The 19,825-nt window shown below is 56.4% G+C and overlaps 3 protein-coding genes across 3 annotated transcripts; 1 reads left to right on the top strand and 2 right to left on the bottom strand.

Annotated features, from left to right (window-relative positions):
- Positions 1-1,187: 1,187 nt before the first annotated feature.
- On the bottom strand, positions 1,188-2,618 carry NCLIV_009740 (conserved hypothetical protein; the record flags this gene model as incomplete). Its single annotated transcript, XM_003880489.1, has 1 exon — positions 1,188-2,618. The coding sequence occupies one exon, from the start codon at positions 2,616-2,618 to the stop codon at positions 1,188-1,190; it is 1,431 nt and encodes a 476-aa protein (XP_003880538.1).
- A 1,781-nt stretch (positions 2,619-4,399) lies between these two features.
- On the top strand, positions 4,400-5,707 carry NCLIV_009730 (conserved hypothetical protein; the record flags this gene model as incomplete). Its single annotated transcript, XM_003880488.1, has 1 exon — positions 4,400-5,707. The coding sequence occupies one exon, from the start codon at positions 4,400-4,402 to the stop codon at positions 5,705-5,707; it is 1,308 nt and encodes a 435-aa protein (XP_003880537.1).
- A 1,153-nt stretch (positions 5,708-6,860) lies between these two features.
- NCLIV_009720 (conserved hypothetical protein) lies at positions 6,861-18,488 on the bottom strand (the record flags this gene model as incomplete). The annotated part of the gene is made up of 12 exons (XM_003880487.1): positions 6,861-6,977; positions 7,689-7,815; positions 8,220-9,265; positions 9,529-10,075; positions 10,370-10,451; positions 10,848-10,995; positions 11,439-11,925; positions 12,157-12,888; positions 13,666-13,875; positions 14,012-14,447; positions 14,753-15,439; positions 15,992-18,488. The coding sequence occupies 12 exons, from the start codon at positions 18,486-18,488 to the stop codon at positions 6,861-6,863; spliced, it is 7,116 nt and encodes a 2,371-aa protein (XP_003880536.1).
- Positions 18,489-19,825: the final 1,337 nt, after the last annotated feature.

Below are 19,825 nucleotides of genomic sequence, written 5' to 3'. Positions count from 1 at the left end.
CATAATCATTTAGGATAAGAGCCATCGCTTTCGCCAGCCGAAGCCCCGACAGAGTCGGTGTGTGTATAATTATATTATGAACCAAGCGGTGATGTGGCCGCACGCATAATTTATTTGCATACAGAACAAGAGAATAACGCAGTTTGAAGACGAACGGAGAAACTGCGGAGCGCTCCTCCATTTATTCCAGGTGATAACCTGTTTCACAGTTCTCCTCCATTTATTCCAGGTGATAACCTGTTTCACAGTTCCCTGGGCAGCTCACTGGTTAGGAAAAAGCTTTTCGTCTCAATCGAAGAAGGTGAATGATTTATTTGTAACCTTTGTATTCTGTACCTCAGTCGTTATTTCAAGACGATGGCCCTCTTGTACATGTTTCCGACGTCGTAAAAGAAGAACTAAACACAATTCTCCGATCTTCTGTAAGTTCCTGGCGAGCCAATTTTTTGCATCACATGTCCACACTGGCAATCCCCCGACGACTCCAATGATTCTGTCTGGTACGACTGACCAAACAGGCAGGGCCAAATGAACGGAAAAGGGCACAAATTCTCTTCGACAGAGCACGCGGCTCCAAAGACTTGTTTCGTGAACACCAAGTCCCAAACGTCATACACAATCTCTTCCAACAGAGTACGAAATAAAGATCTCAGCTTTTGCCGACATATAGCCTTCCGGTCGTATTTAGATGAAGATGATTAGCGAGGCTCGTTCATGGCTCGGTTCCGCGTCCTCAGGGTCAAAACATATGCGGCAACGTCATCAACAGATCTTCACTGACGGCATCAGACTCAGGCTCCTCACCATAACTGCCGATAAAGGTACGAGCATCATATGTCGTTTCGGTATCAGTCATGTGTAATCTGTTCTATGCATTCATATACTTACAGGCAAGTGTTTGAACTGTGTCCTGCAGCTTTTGTATCAGCATGTCGTCACAGAGGTCACGACCTCATAAAAGACGGGTGGGTTATTGAACACTCACCGCGATCTATGGCGGGTCTTTGAAGAAGTGCAGAAACACTTAAGCGATATAAAACGAAGTTGACATGTTCGAACCGAAAAGCAACCGGAAATCAGGACAACACCGATAGATTTTTGACTTCACCATATTTGCGGTCAACAAAGCCACCTTAATTTGCAGCTACCGTAAAGAATGGAAACGTACGATTCTCTCCTTTGGATGCTTAGTACGATCCCTTCTTCGAGGTATACTGAGGAGCGTGGTGCATGCCCTTCTTTGTCTGCGTCTGAATCATCGGATAACTGACGGACTTCTTCGGTGCAGACCTGATAACCTTTTTCGGGGTCGGATTCACAGTTTTCTTCGAGACTGTGCGTACAGTCTTCTTGGGCTCAGAACGAACGAGTTTCTTAGGCGCAGACTCGACAACTTTCTTCGGACGTTGAACGACTCTCTTAGTTTTGTATGTTGGCTGTACGGTCTTTTTGCTGGATGGCAAGTAGCTGTAGCCACCGTACAAGCTCTTGCCGAGTTCACGATCGTCGGCGGACTCTTCATCTGTCGCCTCCTCGGGCTCAGCGATCTCTAATTCCTCGACGAGATCTCCTTCTGTAGCCGGCTCGTCGCTGAGGCGGCGGTAGTAGCCTCCGTTCCAGTAACCTTTCTTGCCAGAGTAGACTGGAACGGCCACCTTCTTGGGGGCAGCGATAACCTTCTTCGGCGCTGGCATCTTCACGGGGATATAGTTATTGCCTCTCTTTTTGCCTCCGAGTTCACGATCATCGGCGGACTCTTCATCTGCCGCCTTCTCAGGCTCAACGATCTCCAATTCCTCGACGAGATCTCCTTCTGTAGCCGGCTCGTCGCTGAGGCGGCGGTAGTAGCCTCCGTTCCAGTAACCTTTCTTGCCAGAGTAGACTGGAACGGCCACCTTCTTGGGAGCAGCGATAACCTTCTTCGGCGCTGGCATCTTCACGGGGATATAGTTATTGCCTCTCTTTTTGCCTCCGAGTTCACGATCATCGGCGGACTCTTCATCTGCCGCCTTCTCAGGCTCAACGATCTCCAATTCCTCGACGAGATCTCCTTCTGTAGCCGGCTCGTCGCTGAGGCGGCGGTAGTAGCCTCCGTTCCAGTAACCTTTCTTGCCAGAGTAGACTGGAACGGCCACCTTCTTGGGAGCAGCGATAACCTTCTTCGGCGCTGGCATCTTCACGGGGATATAGTTATTGCCTCTCTTTTTGCCTCCGAGTTCACGATCATCGGCGGACTCTTCATCTGCCGCCTTCTCAGGCTCAACGTTCTCCAATTTCTCATCAATTGGAATGACATCGGTGTCAAATGTCTCCATGTCTTGGAGCTTGCGCGGGAGGTAGCCACCCTTTTTGGAAGAGGCGTAAACAACTGGCTGAGGTTGCTTCTTCATAGCGGGCAAATAAGTCACTTTGGGTGCTGGTGCCTTCTTCACTGGCAGGACGGGAAGATAGCCACCGCTTTTTTTCCCGAGCTCTCGATCGTCAGCGCTGTCCTCTACGCCCCCTGAGCCGACAGAAGGAACAACATTTTCGGCTGATTCGTTGGAATGCTCAAGCGTGTCTTGGGCTGCCACCGCCACGACAAGCCCGGACAAAAGGAGGGGGGTCAAGAGTTTCATCGTGAAAAATATAACGCTGATAAATCCGACACGAACACACAGAAGCCTCCCTTTGAGAGGACAATACACTTAAGATTTCACAAATTACACAACTGAAAGATATGATTGTTTACCGTTTATATTTTCGGATCAGGGTTGGCCTGACTGTACTAGCTGTGGCAGCTGCAGGGTCAAACGAGCATCTACGACTTCTCGCCTATCTCTGACGGCAGCTGAAGCGGAACGACCTTTGTGGTTCAAATGGAGCAACTTTGGTGATGCTTGAGTTTGGCTGGCTGGTCACCAGAGCCGCCGTCCTCAAGATATGAGATTTCTGTAACCAGTTCAGAGTCGTGAGGGTGTCCCAGTGAATCGTTTACTCGTGTTGGGAGGTAGTGGTTGCGATGTCGGGGCCCTTCCGCTGGAAGTCTTGTAGCCAGTGAGGCCAGTATACGCGTCATAACGAGTACTGCATCGGTAATCCGATGCAGTCGCCGAAAAACTCGAATGGCGCCCCATTTTGATGTTCTAGCGAACTCTGTCGTAATTGAAGGTTATCACCAGCAGGAATGCTCAGGTTCCGTTATACGAAACCAGCTCACAATCCAGTGCAGCAGTTTCATTTAATCCATGTGATTCGAGCCACTTTTGCTGCGGCTTGGTTTTCAAAGCAATTATGATTGGTGGTAAGCATGGATCCTCGCCCGCAGCAGAATCCGAAGTTTCACCAGTCTGATATGTGCTCGATGCAGAGCTCCCCGTACTCTATTTGGTCATATTGGGAGGACCGATTGCGCTTTCGTTTGTTCTTTAAAGTATGCGCGCCTTCATGTTTTTCTCGACTGTTTTTGAGGAGAAAATAATTATGCCAGAGAGTTCCCGAATGGTGTGTGTGGCATCCGTTCCGATCCATTCCATCGCCCGTGGTTGTACACGCCACGTTGCAGCCTTGTGGAGAACTCGCTACGTACACTTCGTGGGTCATGTTGGAAATCGTTCCCGCATAAAAGTGCTATGGTCAAGCATTATGAAAGGCGTGTAACGATATCTTCACAGATGCCTGAGAACCACACTGTGCCCCAAACTACGATGCACACTGGCATGAACCAGGACCACGGACTGTGGCCAAGAGTAATTTGGTCCGAAGCGAATGTCCCGAAGGTGGTAAAAGGTGCTGACTTCGACAGACCCAACAAAACTTACGAGACTACGAGATCGCCCCCGGTAACGCACGGTTTAGACTTGCTATCGAAGAGGCTGGTGAATGCCGCCCCGCGCAGGAAATCCATATATTACAGAAATCTGCCCAACACAAGAAAAACAATCCGGATTACTGTAGCTTCTCCTATGCAGGTGTCATTGCTACCAAATCCTCCCGGGCTTGCCACCACTTTTTAGCTGCCGCAACAAGGATGGCGGTCACCTCGGTTTTACTTCGTGCAGGAAAGCCTCGCACAGGCCGCCAAAACTCTCTTCATGCGGGGCTGGTCAGTTGTGCATTTTCCCGATACAGGAGAACATGATGCCTTGATACCTATTTTGGCGGCTCATTTGCGTAGTAGAGATCCATGACTCAGTGTGTAGGGGTCAACTGTCACCAGATATAGCCATGGTTACTCACCCGGAGCGTCTTAGTGGATCTTCACTGCGGACGAGCGTAGTCGGCGTCGTGTCACTACACCTAAGGAACAATCGTCTCCAAAGATGCGTGACACAATCTTGTAGTTCGACTTGTCATTCAGTCTTTTTCGGTTTCTCAGAAAAGCAAAGGCTTGAAAACATCGCAATACGTAAACGGCACGATGAAGAAATTTCTCGTCTTGTTCTGTCTCTCTGTTTTTGTGGCGAGCTCCTTAGCTCAGGAGCTCCCAGAGGATATTGCGCAGCAGCTCCCGGAGGATATTGCGCAGCAGCTCCCGGAGGATATTGCGCAACAGCTCCCGGAGGATATTGAGCAGCAGCTCCCGGAGGATATTGAGCAGCAGCTCCAAGACGACAGAGTTGGAGAGGATCTGGACCTCTCGATGGACAGCCAAGAGTCGGAAGAAAGCGCTGACGATCGTGAACTTGGCAAGAGAGGCGGCAGTGCGCTTCCTCCTCCGGTAAAGAAGGCGGCTCCTCCGAAGAAGATCGTATACCGTGCGGCGCCAAAGAAGACTGCACCCATTCCCAGGCCGGCACCAAAACAGGTTGCCTCTGTCACGTACCTCCCGTCCGCGCCCAAGAAAACTGTTCCCCGCAAGCTGCAAGAAGTTGCCGATGACTTGGAAGAGCTTTCCGGGGAAGCCGAAGAATCTGCCCAGCATCCCGATGAGGATATTGAAGAAGAATCTGTCGGCGAACGCGCTCTTGGTGGGAACAAGAGAGGAGGTGCCCCTATTCCTGTCAAAGCACCACAACCTAAAAAAGTCGCCGCTCCCGTGTATTTGGGCAAGAAGGGTGGCTTCTATGGAAGTGGCTATTACAGACGTCTCTCTGAAGCACCTGAGCTTTCCGAGGAAGGGGCAGACTCTGAGGAGCAAGACATTGAGCCAGAAGCCTCTTCCGAGGAGCGTGAACTCGGGAAGCGAGGAGGTGCTGCTCCGATTCCGGTGAAAGCAGCTCCACCAGTTCATAAGAAAATCGTTCGGCCGGCTCCGAAGAAGGTGATCCGTCCGGCGCCTAAAAAGATCGTGCGCGCTGAGCCAAAAAAGATCGTTCGCCCCGCGCCGAAGAAAGTCGTCCGCCCAGCACCCAAGAAGGTGATTCCTGCTTCGTCGAAGAAAGGCAACTACTACAGACGCCTTCAAGAAGCTGAAGACGAGGTCAGTGCCTTCTCCGAGCTTCAGGAAGAGAATGAATTTGAGGGGGCTGAGCACGATCATGGCGAAGGTGAAGATGCCGAACTTCGTGAAGATCTCGAATCCGAGATTCCGGAACTGACAGAAGATGACACTGCAGGTGATGCAGAAGATGGTTCTGCCGAGGATCGTTCTCTTGGTGGCAGAAAGCGTGGTGGAGATGTTCCCGTGCCGCTTCCCAAGAAACTGCCTCCGGCGAAAAAGCTTCCCGCTCCCAAGAAGATCTACTCTTCGAAGCCAATTGTCTACCGATACAGCAAAAAGCTGTGATGTACAGTGCTTCTGTGGATCTGAAAGTGTTTCGTGTGAGAGTGTTAACAAATTGTTACAGTTAATCGCATTCTTACTGAGACCTTCGAAGGAAGACCGGTCACAACTCACACTTACTACAAGTTACTCATTCATTTGTCGACACACAGACGCACCACTTCTACCCAACTTTGCTTCCACCAATCGTGAGCTTGCCGCGAAAAAGTTATCCATGTACCCAAGAAGCTGATACCGATCAGTAGCAAGACGAACTACAGTCGTAATTCGCGACACACTAAACTTGAGGAGTAGATGATATCGTGGCGGCATGAAAATTATGACTCGAAACACGAGATGATTTGGATCGCGAGTATGCCGAAGCCGACTCCTGTGCGAAAGCCGGCTTCCTCTCTGGAATTCACTCTCCCCGCCAAAATCGCATTCCGAAAAATACTCATCAACGAAAAATGAGCTATCACTCGAAGTATCAGAGCCCTCGTTTGAGCATAACTCTTCCATCAAGCATCTCTCATCACTATCAGTCGATGCCTCCACATAACGCATGTCGACATTGTTTGAGTCGCACCGACAGGGGCTACCAGAATCAAAATCACCAGACTGTGAGCTGTCACTGCATGGATTGTTTGCTGGTGGTCTTTGCCTTTCACCCTCCCTTCCCCTGCGGGATCGAGTACATGGCGGCTTCGACGTGGTATGCGATTTCTTTCGTCGAGAACTGCATCGCCGGTGGTCCCTTTCGTGGCATCGTGACCAGTTTGGATTCTGCGAACAACGGCGCGTTGCCGCCTGGAAATCTGGCTGGATAAAGTATTCATCCTGCAAGAGGAAGCAACACGAAATTGGACAAAGTATGCTGCTACACACACAGGCCGGTTACACCATCCGAGTGAACTGCCACCTTCCTACACACTGAAAGACTTCCTGGTTTATTCCTTTAGTATGCAACATACTGTTGTATGAAATCGAGGATGACAGCCTCAACTGGCAGACAGATCTCACGCGTTCGAAGAACACATGTGCTGCTTCCCCATTACATATCGGTCGCCCGGTTGCAATGCAATAGGAAAGAAATCACTCCTTTCCCGAGTTACGACCGTTTTTACCTAGCCCACAACATATAATGGCCGCTCAGAACTATTGTTCGAGACTTAGACTATACCTGTTCGAAGTCGAAATCCTCGGAGTCATCTGAGACATGATCCTCAACCAGGAAGGGTCTCAGTGTCATCTCTATCATATCTTGAACAGTGTCTCGGTCGAATTCGAGTATCTGCAAAAACAGGGCGATCATGGGGTGGAAAGCCACGCTTGACAAATGCGGCCTTCCTTCAAGCTGTGACCTCACGCAACACTCTTTTCATGGTCATCTTACTCGTTTCATGAGCTCCTACTGGTCTCAAAATTGCACACCGCATGCTGGTAGCGACGGTGATCATGAGACAGATGTGAAGCAACTGACCTTCACTGATCTGTGGAGGCTTGAATCAGCCCAAAGGTGCTGAAAGAGAGGCGCCCAGAACGAGGGGGGTGCGCATACCTGCGAGAGCAAAGGAAAACACAAGACAATTTCCCCAAGGCTTGGTAACAAGATTGTCAACCATTTACTCACTAACTGGACACTACCGTAGACTTCAAGAATTTTCGCATACCGGAAGAATGTATATGCTTTCCCGAGGTTCTGCAGTAGCAGAGGCCTTGCACGTGCCACTGGAGGGATGGACAGATTTGCGAGCGTTCCGTTGATTAAACGATGACACACTACACCGACGAGAGGCTTTAGCGCATGCAGCCACTGAGTGGCTTGTATGGGCAGTCTGCCTGCGGTATTTTCGCACATTCGCCCTGATGGGAAATCGACTTCTGAAGAACGGGAATCAGGAATGTCGTAGCCCCTCTGCCTCCCTTGCCCCGCTATTCCCGCCAGAGATCAGACGTGCCATGCCATCCATTGGATGGACATCGCGAAAATCGAAGCACTTACTGGCAAGAAGAGGTCCTGGAACGAAACTGAGAAAGTCTCCAGCTGACCGTAGAAAAGCGCACCCGCGGCATCGCTGAACCGTACATCGACCGCTATGCTTGCGGGTACGGGCTGCTGCGGCTGCAGTCTGCATGCACACATAACATTCCTGACAGCGGCAAAGCCACGACGTTTGAGGGGTTTGCCATTGATCTTCGACCTAGCGACGGATCAACTCGTGAATGTCTGTCAGTTTGCAGTTGTCAGAGCAGACAAGGAACCATTCTGCTGGCATGCTGTGAGACACAGCTTTGAGTGTTGTCTATCAAGCTGCGCGATCATCCTTCTCAGGGGTGACTACCTAGCCGTGAATCCTGCATTTTATTTGTGTCCGGGCCTCGCCCAGCTTGAGGAAGACGGTTTGCGTCGTTGCGCGCTTGTTCTCTCCTCTCGAGAGTTCGAACTGCAGTGCAAGGCGGCGTTTCTCGTGCTGCGTCTTCCTGAGGGGAGGCATCCTCGCTTTCGGCGGACACGCGACGTTTCTTCTCTTACTTGAGCACGATTTTGTACATGAATGGGAAACCTTGGTCGCGGCCCTCTTCGTCTTCATCCACTTCGGCCACTTCGCGTCTGACCCGTCTCGTCCCGTCAGAATCTCGAGCCTTCGCCAGGACAGACGCGTCTTGAAGAAAAGGCAGGCGGACACTTCTCATGGGCGCGTAATCCTCGGAGTGGCTGAAAATCAACTCAATCCCATAGAGCTCTGTCAAAAGGGGCAGATCGACATCGGCGAGCGCCACGCGGTGGCCGTGAGCGCCAGGGCCGCTGTCCGGTATCGAGGCGGCTTCTTCCGTCAGCATTCCTTGGGACGCACTCCTGTGATCAGCACGGCGCGCGTCGAGCCGGTGGACGAGGAAACCGGATCCTCCTAGCTGTCTCTGGTCGCCTGCATTCTTCTGAACTGCGCGGCCATCTGCCCTCGTGCCGGCCAGCCCCCGGCCCTCGAACGGTCCGTCCACTTCATCGCTCACGCCCCCGGCGGCCTCGTTTTCCCACGGCTCGCTTCTGTCCCTCGCAGCTGCGGGAGGAACCGAGCCGCGGGCAGACGTGGCGAAAGACGTGTTTTGGGGACGTGACGAGTTCGGCGAAGACGAGGATGCACCACGACTGAGATACCGGACGGGCTGTCCCTTGCGACAGTCCCTGGGGCTTTTGAAGCGCAGACAGAAGGGGATGCGAATGAAGAACGGAGTCGCCGTCACGAATGCACGGTAGAGGTCCACCACAAACCAACTGGAGCCTAGGAAGGGCGAGAACGACGGCGAGGGAGACAGACGTGCGTGACCAGCTAGAGACCCCGAGGACAGGGCGGCTCGTGATGGCTGGTGTTCTCCCGTTGCAGCCTGAGAAGACAAAAGAGATGTGCTGAGAGAACCGTTCGGCGAAGGGGAAACGTTGTCGAGCTCAGACGCAGCCTCCGCAGCAGGTGGAACAATCACCGGAGAAGATGCGCAAATGCGCTGCAGACGGGCGAGGAAGCCGCTCCGCGTCGACTGACGACCGGACTGGCAAAGATCGCGGTTGGTGCCGTCGTGTCCCTGCGTTGAGCGCACGCATCAGCACACCGGGAAATGCGAGATGCACGAGAAGCGAATTCGTCGCTAGGTTTTGGCGGGGCATTCCCGACCCCGAAACCCCGAGCCGGTATGGACCGGAGAGCGACGAACGGCGGCTGTCGAGAAGGGTCGTGAACGGGAAAGGCCTGTGTTCCTTCAGAAGCGAAATGCAACGCGTCGGGGGAAGTCTCTCTTGTTCCCAGATCGGATTTATTTGCAACGCAGGAAACTATGCACCGATTTACCTCGTCTCGTCCAGGTCGTGACAACTTGTCGGCGGCAGCGAACGCAGCAGAGCGCCACACTCTCGCTTCGCTGTGGTGTCCCGAGTGCGCATGCATCGTGTTGAGCAGAGTGATCGTTTTGTCGTCGGATTCATAGCACGTGGCATAGAATTTCTGGAACGCAGAGAAGCAAGATCTCTCGCAAGTTGCCACGTGCGTCTCCGCCACCCTCGCGGGGTCTCCGTTCATCTGTAAGGCGTCTCTTCGGCGCGCGTCTGTCTCTTCTCTGACGGTGTAATTCCGATTTCGGCGGGTCGGGAACTTTCGCTCTGCAGACGCGGAGGAAGCCGCGACGTCCTCGAGAAAGAAGGGTACGCAGTCGGCCCACGCGCTGTTGCCGCGGTTTTCATCGAAGAAGACAAACACGTCCGCCACTGCCTCCGCCTCGCCTGGAGTGTAAAAGGCTGTAGACAGGAAGAAGGCAGCCTGGTGGTCTGACAAACCACACATTTCTCGACGCTCTCGGCGCGACTTCTCCAGAGTTAGGAAGGGCAATGGGCCCTCAATTCTGCGTACACACGAAACACGCTTAGGCCGGCACAAAGAATGCCAGCTGGAAAAAGTGCAGAGAAGAAGAAAACACGACGCGTCTGCTCTCCGCCGTACCCGTATCTGTCCTCCCTGGCTCTGTTCAGCATGACTCCATGTCGAACTCCGTCGCTTCCTACGACTCGCAGCTTCTTTCTCCGCTTCCTTCTGTCGAACCCCGTGTTTATTTGTGCGTCCTCCCCTCCCCTCTACAGGCGATTCCTGTGCGTCATCTCTCTTCTCCCTGTCCAAGAGATATGAGCGAAACACTCACCGATACGTAGACGGGAAGACACACGTTAGGTGTCGATGCATCAGCGGCAACATTTGCTGGTCTCCTCGGGACAGCAGCAACTCTGGAGGGATCAGAAGGGAGAAGAGACGCCAGAGCGGAAGAAAACAGAAACTTCCGACTGTGAGATCGGAAGAGAAGAACGGAAAGGAATGGAAAGAGCGAGGGACGGACGGAGAAGAAAGGAATCCAGTCGAGGCCGGCACTGCTTTACCGTTATAAGAACAGACGAAACCGGCGACGGGGCACGACGCCCGAGAAGATACATCAAACAGAAGGCAAGGGCCAAAATAAAAAACACAAAAAAACACGGAGCGCTGGGATATGCCGAAAGGACACGGGAACCTGAAGGACCACCGGAGCGGAGACGGCGACGCAAAGGACGAGAACGGGCTACTTCGTCAACGTGTGCGCGCGCTCGCCATCCGGGTCGCTTTTTTAGGGCGAGATCCGAACTTACTGAGAGGAAGCCGTCCCGCGTGGGTAAAGACCTTGAGAAGCAAAACGGCATTGTCTCTCAAATCGATGCACGGCGTAGTCTCTGCGAACTCCAGGAGCAGGCGGCTCAGCCCTTCATACAGCCTTGCTTGGCTGTGCGTTACGAGCAGCTGGAGAGACCGAAACGCATCAAAAGACGAGGACAATCATGGAGCGCGTACGCCAGCGAAAGCGGCAAACACCACAGTCTGCAAACCCCACGGCTCTCTACGGTTTCGCCCGAAAGGCCAAACAGGAAAACCCCGAGCCGAACCCAAGGGAGACTGAGAACAAGAGAACAAGAAGATAGGACATACATGCACGGTACACGTATACATATACATACATATATATTTACATATGCATTCGTGCCCGTAGTTATGTATACCAACAGGGAAGTTTCCCTACGCATTTACACGTGCACATATATATATATATATATATATATATATATATGAATAGGAACCTTTTTGTGTGTGTAGTTCCATATATTCAAGAGTGTATGTCGAGGCCACGCGGCTTTGAAGAATGTCGCATGCACGGTGGCGCCCAGTGTGAGGCGCGGTTTCCTCACCTGTCTGCAGATGGCGAGGAGTTTCATGCCGACTTCCCACTGCTCTCGGTCGTCCGCTGGCGTGCCCCGCGGGCCGCGCGCAGAGACGTCGACGAGGCGATGGAGCGCCTGGAGGACCATGTGCGGCGAGACAACGGGCTCGATCGCGAGGCGCAGCAGCAGCGGGAAGAACTGGGGAATGTGGGAAGGCGGTTCCAGCCTCTTCACGAACTCCCCAAGGGAGAGAAGCAGCGAGTACGCGACCGCCGACTGGGATTCCACGACGCTCCGCCACCGGCGCTGGCCTGGGTCAAACTCCAAAGCGTCCCGAGACGAGGGCGGAGGCGCCGAGGCGGAAGAGCGGCATTTCGACAGGTGATGCATGAGGGCTAAGGTGCTTGCCATCAACATGGTGGGTTGAGATCTGGAAGACACAGGCGGCACATCGAGGAAAGACATCGTGTACAGCGGCCGCGAGGACGGCGAAATAGGGAGCGTGGGAGGCGGACTGTCAGCGCAGCGACACCCGAACGCCGGAGGTCCACCGGCGGACAGCGAGAGAGAAGCGGAGGCTGAGGAAAAGCCGGAAAGAGGCGAGAACCCGACACAGCGGAACAGAGGGACGGCGGCGCCGAGAAAAGCGGAGTTTGAGGCAGCTGGAGGACGCAGCAGAGGAAACGCACGCGCGGACAGTCCACAAACGGGCCAGGACAGGGCGTCTCAGGCGGATGGAACGAACCTCAGTTGTTCGCAGATGAACGCGTGGACCTTCTCCCGCAGCGGCTGGCCTGGGAATTGCAGAAGGCGTAGCAGGAAGCGATAGACGACTGCATGGGCCCCGACGGGGCCTGTGCTGTACCGGAATTCCTGGAGGATCTCACAGACATCCAGGAGGTTTTCTGGCAGTCCAGCGAAGGCAGCAGCGGCGCGTTCGCTCGCACGGTGAAACGCGTCGAAATCCACGGTGTGCGGACGCTCGCTCCTCCCGCCCTGGCCGTGCCGCCTCGCACTTGTCGCATTGGGAAAGCATTCGAAAGCCCCAGCTGGCGAAAAAAGGTCTGGTCTTCCCGCGTTCCCGAGGTCCACGGAAGACAGCGAATGCCTGATGCGGGAGCAGCTCTGGAGAGGCAGCGGATTCATGGACGGCAGCCGGTCTTCGAACCGACCGTTTTCCCTCCCTCTCAGCCCCGGCTCCGCATGCCCCGCAGAGAGGAGAGAGGCGGGCGAGGCCGAGATTTGCGGGGAAACGTTCCGAGACAGCATAAGCGGAGAAGGGGCGAAGGCGGGGCGAGAAGGGGTTTGCAACGCTGCTGAGAGATAGCGGCCGCGACGATGGTAGTAGACGAGCAGCAACTGGAGAAGGTGTTCCTTGACTGCTGTGCTGTCTCCGGCCGAAGGATAGAGAAAAGACGGCGGGGAGCGAAAGAAAAGCGGCGCAAACAGGGGAAGATCAAACAGCGCCAAGAGCCATCTGGAAACAGAGCGCCGACGCACAGATGGAGGAGAGATGAGGCGAAACGGAGACACCGGCGAGACGACGGAGAAACCAGAGAGAGCGCACAGATCCAAGGATGCGCATACGGAAGACGCGCACGCGCGAACAGGAACAACTAAGGACAGAAAGAAGCAAGGCACAAAGCAGGAGAAGAGCGCGAAACAGGGACCGATGACCCGCGAGGAAGAGCAGTGAAGCAGCCAGATCGGATGCCCCTGGTTTTGTTCTATTTGCTGTAGGAGGAACAACGTGAGAGTGGATTCGCAAGGGCGAGGGGAAAACGGAGTCGTTCGGACGATTTGCGACGTGTCGAAAACGGGGAACAGAACCACGCGAGTATCGACTTCCACGGACGCAATGCGTCGGGCCCACATCGGTGTGGAGCTGTAGTCGATCCCGCGAGCTGTTTGGCGTCAAACAGAAAGGGCCAACTGTCTAGGGGGTAGTTGGGAGGCCCTAGTGCGACTGGGTCTCGCCTTGCCTTTCTACCGCTTTCGGTTTGTCTCCCTCGCTTTCCCTTCCCTCCTCCCCGTTCTCGCTGGCATGTTTTTCGGTGTCCTCCGAATCCGCCGAGCGTTCCTTCTCTCGGTTTCTCTGGTGTGCTCTCTTGTCTGCTTTCGCCCTCTCGCCTGTCCTTTTCTTCGGCCACAGTGCCTGCGCGCTGTCTCCGGTCGCCGCTTCGCTGTCTCTGTATTTCTCGGCATTCTCCCCCTCCCGTCGACCTTTTCACCCCCCGCTCCTCGGCGAACTGACCTGAGCGCGAGGATCCGAAAATGAGGCTTCAGACTCGGATTCGTTGCGAGGTCTCTGACTTTCTGGTGCACGAGGCGGACGACGACGTGGTTGAGCGAGTGCGGATACTCAGCCACGAGGCGCAGAAACGCGTGCACGAGGGGCGGTCGATCTGAGTAGAGGAGCGGAAGTAACGGGTCAACTGTAACCGCTGGCGGAAGTCCGAGAAGTCTGGGAAGTCCGCGAAACACAGCACACACAAAGCCGCGCCTCTTCGGCGGCCTCCAGAGCGCGGCGAGCGTTTCTCTGGGGACACGCGCAGGCCATCACAAGAGCGTCAGCCGCGGAAACGAGCGCGCCTTCTCACCTGGAGAAGAAGACGAGGTTTCGGACCACGTGGAGCTGCGTCCACTCGCCGAACCACCAGAAACCGTCGAGGACGACGGCGAGTGCGCGGAGAAGACTCGTGACGAACCGCCGAGGGAGGCGCGGGGGCGGGAAGCACGTTGTCCCTGGGTCTAACGACGCCAGGCCAGCGAGCGCGGCCGCGGGTCCAGAGAGTGCCTCGGGCGCGAGGCCCTTCGAGGCGAATGCGTTCCAAGCCGTGTCAGGGAGGCACGGGCGCTGAGGACCGCTGGGAGCGAAGGCATCCACGGGCGACTTCCCCAGAGGGCTGCCGAAAGCGCAGGCGGAAAACCACCCTGAACCCGCGGGGCCAGAGAGGCACGAGCGCGCGAGGGTGCCCAGAGAAGAAGGAAACTCGAGGGGCAAGAGCGGCAGCAGCGAAACGCCAACTAGTGAGACTGGAACAGAGAAACGACAGGAAGGCGACAAGTCGCGACGCGTGTGAAGACCGAGCGCGAGGAGACGGGACAGAAAGGCGACAAGCCGCGACGCGCGTGTCTCGAGAACGCAGGCTCCAAAGGAAGTGTCTGGAAGCAGACATCGCTGGGAAGCAAGATCCAGGCACGTGGGAGACAGCGCCCTACACAGACCGGCGGAGGCGTAGGTGTGCACGGCTAGTCCAACTTCTCACCCTCGGGACGGCACCAACCGGTTTCCCCTTTGGTATAAGTGCCTTTTTTGCACGTGGTCACGGGTGGCTTACTTCGGAAACACCTGTCGGCGTCGGCGCGAAGGACGTCGCGCCTTCGGGGCCTGTCTCGGCTGTTCGACGCGCGGGGCTGTTCAGGTCGAGCCACGCTCGGGCACGGCTCCCAGAGCTGGTCGCGCAAAGACGGCGCGTTCCCCCCGCGGCTCGGCCGCAGTGCGCCAGGCGACTGCGCGCGGCCCGACAGGGGACTCGGCGGGCACGCATGCGGCCAGGCTCGGGCGCCGTCGTCCCCAGGCCTCGCTGCTCGGTTGGATTGGGGAACCGCCGCGTGTGCTGCCGCGCCGCTGGGTGGCGGCAGTCCGTCGAGGGGGCCGTCGTCCGTGCGGCTCACCGCGTCAGCGGCTGCATGCAGCGCCCGTGGAGCCCTAGCGACGAAGTCGTGGAGGCCTTCTTCACGCGTCTCGACGAGACAGGTTGCAGCCTCCTGGACGAGCATTTCTGTGGCGTGCCTCGCCGACGTCACGAGCAGACCTGCGTAAGCCTCTGCCACGTGCTGCCGTTCGGTTTGGAGCAGATCGAGGAGGTAAAGGGGTCGCGCGTTTGCGGCCGGAGACGACAGGAGAGGCGACGGTCTGGATTTCTTGGGCGAAGCAGACACGCGCTCCAGCGTCGTGGTGCTCAAGGTGGAAACGAGTCCGGGGCCCGCGAACCAGTCGGGCCCGAGGAAAGCCGACAGCAACCCTGCAGGAAGAAAGGAGGGGAAAGACTCTGGCTGAAACATCGGAGAGAGCGTTCACCGCAGTCACGAGCCGCGCGCTCAGCCGCTTCAGGCACGCACACACGCCTATAGGTGTGCCGGAAGCTTTCGAGCTCCTCTCCAGGTCGGGGAGCGAGGGTAAGGGGACTGTTTCGTCCCTGCGAAACCCTTCAAGTGGGAAAACGGGTGCGACAGTTTCGTAGCGCCTCCGTAGTCGTGAGTGCTTGCTCGTGTGCCCCCAAAACGCTGATTCGAGACGCACGCAGGCAAGGTGCGTGGTGAAGTCGAGAGCCTTCCTGTGCTTGGGGTTTGCACTCTTAAAAACCCATGACCGGGTGTTCAGCCTACAGGCGGTTCGAAACCTCCCGGAAGTGGGTTCCATGCGTCTGTAGCCCTATGAAAAGCCGGATGTGCAGCGGTGCGTGCGGACCCCCCCGTAAAAGCATGCATAGAGTTGCATGCATGCACACGAAGCCTGTTTGCTCGTTCGCTCTACACATCGCCTCGATACAGCCTTGCAGGGCCAGAGAACCGACCTGGACAGTTTCGCTCTAACTCCTGGAGACAGTCGCATGCGTAACTCCGGAAGACTGCATCCTCATGGACACTCGTGCGCCGGAGAATCGAGTGAAGGAGCCCCATCAGTCGCTCCACCCACTCTGGGGCGATGAGGACGAGGTCCAGGCAGACGCAGATCGCAGTGTAGACCTGCATGCATACGAGGCGGGCGACAGCCGAGAACGGCTGGCCCACAACTAGAGAAGGGCGGGGACAAAAGGTCGGAAGAGTCTCGCACGAGTGCCCGGTGTCTTGGCGCGGGTGCTGAGTCGGCCACGCGGGGCTCTTCCCCGTCTTTGCACCACTTCCGCCCCTGAGAGACGAGGCTGCCGGCCCCGGAGCGTTCGCGAAGGAGCGCGAAAGGCGTTCCCTCTGGAGCGCACCAGACGCCGAATGACGAGATGTATCTTCTGGGGGGGGCTGAGGTGGGTGGAGCGTTCTGGAGCTGTCAACCTGGCGGCTCATAACGTCTATGTGAGTTTCGGGTTCGACTCCACTCGAGGGCAAAGAGCCGCCTACAGCGGGGTCGAGACACGTAAGAGACGCCGCTCCCGGGGCGTACGTAGAAGGCGTGCCCTGATGCTGGCGCGTTCTCTGGCCATGCGCGGCACCGCGAAAAGTGCTGTTCACGTGAGAACTCCGTGCAGGCGAGCTCACGCGTGAAGGCATTCCTGCGCCCCGGCCACCGGCTGCCGCGCGGGTCTGAAAGCAGCTTCCCGACGCCTCATAGCCCTGCCTTGCATCAGCTTCGCCCTCTTCGCCTTCAGCGTCCGTCTGGTCTCCGCGTCGCTCGCGCAAATGCCCGTCCCGTCTCCAGCTTTCGCCCTCAGCGCTTTGGTCCTGGAAGAGAAGGCGGTCGTGAAGGGACGCCCGCGGCCGCGATGTGTTCCTCGCCTCGGCCTCGAACGCAAGTCTTGCGGAATGGACGTCGTCGCCGCCGGACTCCCGCGCGTCTGGGCCAACCGGATCTGCTCCGTCCAAAAAAGGGGACTCGGTGGACAGGTCAATTTGGACAACTGCAGAAAGTTCGTCGGTCGAGAAGCCGGCCAAACACTTGTCTAGATTCCGGTTGGGATCCGAAGCTCGGTCGTCTGTCTTCTCGCACGCAAATTCTCGGCCCGATCCAGCCGCCAGGCCGCGCTCTCCCGGGCTCCGCCGGCTGTCCGGGACGGCGCCAGGAGCCGTGAAGTGCACGGCCGGTCCATCGCAGTAGACACTTTGCGGATCGGCATCAACGCCTGCATCGCGTCTGAAACCCAGGGGCGCCTTCACTGGGGACAGGTTCCGACCGGTCGCGCTTCCAACCCGAGATTTTGTGGTTCCGCTCCGCACTCTGTGCGCCGGCGAAGAACGAGCAAGTCCCGGAGGAGAGGGCTCTTCATGCGAGGCCCCCGCACCGTCGCTTGGGCCGTGACTCCCCGACTGCGAAAAGGGATCGGTTTGCTCGAGGGAAGATCGGTGCAAAAGCCGCGCCTCCGTGTCGGTACCGGAGAGAGACGGGACAGTCGGCGGGCTCTGCGGGAACGGAGCAGCTGTGCCAGGCGCGGCTGGTCGAGGCATTGCTGCGGAGCCGCGGGCTCCGCTGGACGCCTCCGGAAAGACGAGGGGAGACGCCGCGGGCAGACGGTCGCGGAGTTCGCGGGGCGAAGGCTCAGACGGGTCGGGAACGTTCGGACTCAAGGCCACGACCGCGACGGGAACCGCATTGCAGAGGACGGCGTCCAGAACAGTCAGCGTCATGTGCAGCCGCCGCGTATCGGCGAGGAGGTCCACCGCGAGTGCCTCGAGCTTGAGGAGCGCAGCAACCCGTGTCGCGTCCGACTGGCTGGTCAGAATGGAGAGAAGAAGACGGGACAGCAGAGGGGAGGAAACAGACGCGGAGCCGAGGGAGAGTCCAGAAGCGTGCAGAGGCGAGGCTGCAGCAGCCTCTGGAGGAATCTGGGCTGTGCAAGGCGAGACAGACGGAAAGCAGCTCCGCGAGTCGGAGGGAAAGCCATGAACGCTCGGTGAAGCTCCAGAGAGAGAGGAAGAGAAGGAACTCGTGCTCTGGCCAGGCATACAGTCTCGGCCGTGCGCGCACTCTGCATGCGGAAGAAAACGCCTGTCGTGTTCGTAAGGGTCGAGAGTGCTTGGCTTCGGCACAAATCTGCCTGGCGCCGCTCCTGGCTCTGTCGACAGAGAAGGAACCGGCGAACGCTGGAGGGAAGGCCAAGGAGAAGCTGAGTCTTCCCAGTGCTCGCTGGACTCATCCAGGCGGTGTACGGACACCGGCGCGCATTCGCCTGCTTGTCCACGGATTCCACCGGGTGGCTCTTGTGAGTACGTTCCGCTCATTTGACCAGATGCAGCCGAGAACTGCCAAGGGCGACTAGGGTGAGTCACCTGATGAGATGGATCCCGACTTCGAGGCCAAGCTGCTCCCGTCGCGAGGGCAGATGCTCCCCGAGGGGATTCCAAGCCACGCTCGGCAGGCATGTTTGGATGTCGGGATGGGAAACAGCGCCGTGTCCATCCGCTCAAGCGGCCGCTGGCTGGGGCCTCCCTGGGAAGGACCGTCTGCTAGGATGCCATGCAGCGCATCTCAACGATGCTGCTGATCCAATGTTGCTCTCAACAGTAGAGCCATCCTCCCTACTCGGCCGGGGAGCAAGCGCGAGGCACATCGGCTTCAAAATCGTGCATCAAAAGCAATCGCAGGGATGCCCAAAGCTGCTTAGTTCAAGTGAACAAAGAAAAGGGACCGGTGGGATTAGACACCAGCCAAAATTGCACGGGCGGGTGTTTCTTGGTGACTCTCTCGCGTCACGTGCGTGTGCCATCATCGGGAAAACGCACACTCCTGCGCTGGGGTCCGTGTTGCTGAGAGGAAAGAAGAGTCACGCATTCACGAAATTCAAGTGCTTGCATCCGATATTGAGTCGCAGAGACACTCTGAGACAACTGAAGGGGGGACATCATATTCAAGTGTATCTTTGTAAACGGCTGGGAAGACGAGTGGAAGAAGACACCGGAAAAGCTGCGCTGGGCACGCCAAAAAGAAAGCCCGCTTACCACGCAAGGCAAAGCCGCAAACTGAAGAGGAGCGAGAATACCCTTTGTGAAAGCACACGGTTTCTTCAGAGTTCTTGGACTTTTTTAGTTTTGGGGCATGCCTTTCGGGAACGCCGACCGTAGACTGCTAACATCCGCGAGTAGTCCTTTCGACTCCTGGCTGTGTTTTGCGAAGTCACCTGGGGCCACCGTACCGGCCACAAGCCCCAGGAGCTCCAGTGCATATGCATGAAGGTAAACAAATGAATATTTTGTCGACAAGCAGTGCTGCCTAAACGCGTTTCCTCCGCTTTCTCCAGCCGCTGCAGTGTGCATAAATTTTTCATCAAGAAAATCTCTCGTAAATCGCTTTTCATCGAGGTGCGCCTTGGCGCTCAGCGGTTGTCCTAGCCGCCGGTGCGGCAATGTCGACCTTGGTTCTCGTTTCTACTAGCACACCGGGCGGCGGCGCGTAACGCTCAGACATCAACTCTACGGCTTTTCTGCGTAACATGTCCGAAAGACCCGAAGTGCTGCCAAAATTTCGCTCAGGCTAGACAACGCGCTCGAGATACTTACTCAGTGGGGCTTTTTTTCAGAGTGGAAGAGATTCTGCACAGAAAAGTACAGCTCCACCCTCGTAAACAGGCCGCTGTATCCCATGTATCTCTGTTTTATGCATGATATCTCTCCCGAGAGACCCTCTCGCCGAGGGAGGCACTCTGTTCCGCTCGTCACTAGCATGGGCAAGGGATCGAGCGACTGGATCACTTCCGACGCAT

Source organism: Neospora caninum, chromosome IV (genome assembly GCF_000208865.1).
Source record: "Neospora caninum Liverpool complete genome, chromosome IV".
NCBI classification, from domain to species: Eukaryota; Apicomplexa; class Conoidasida; order Eucoccidiorida; family Sarcocystidae; genus Neospora; species Neospora caninum.
This window is presented reverse-complemented; position numbering and strand designations above follow the sequence as displayed.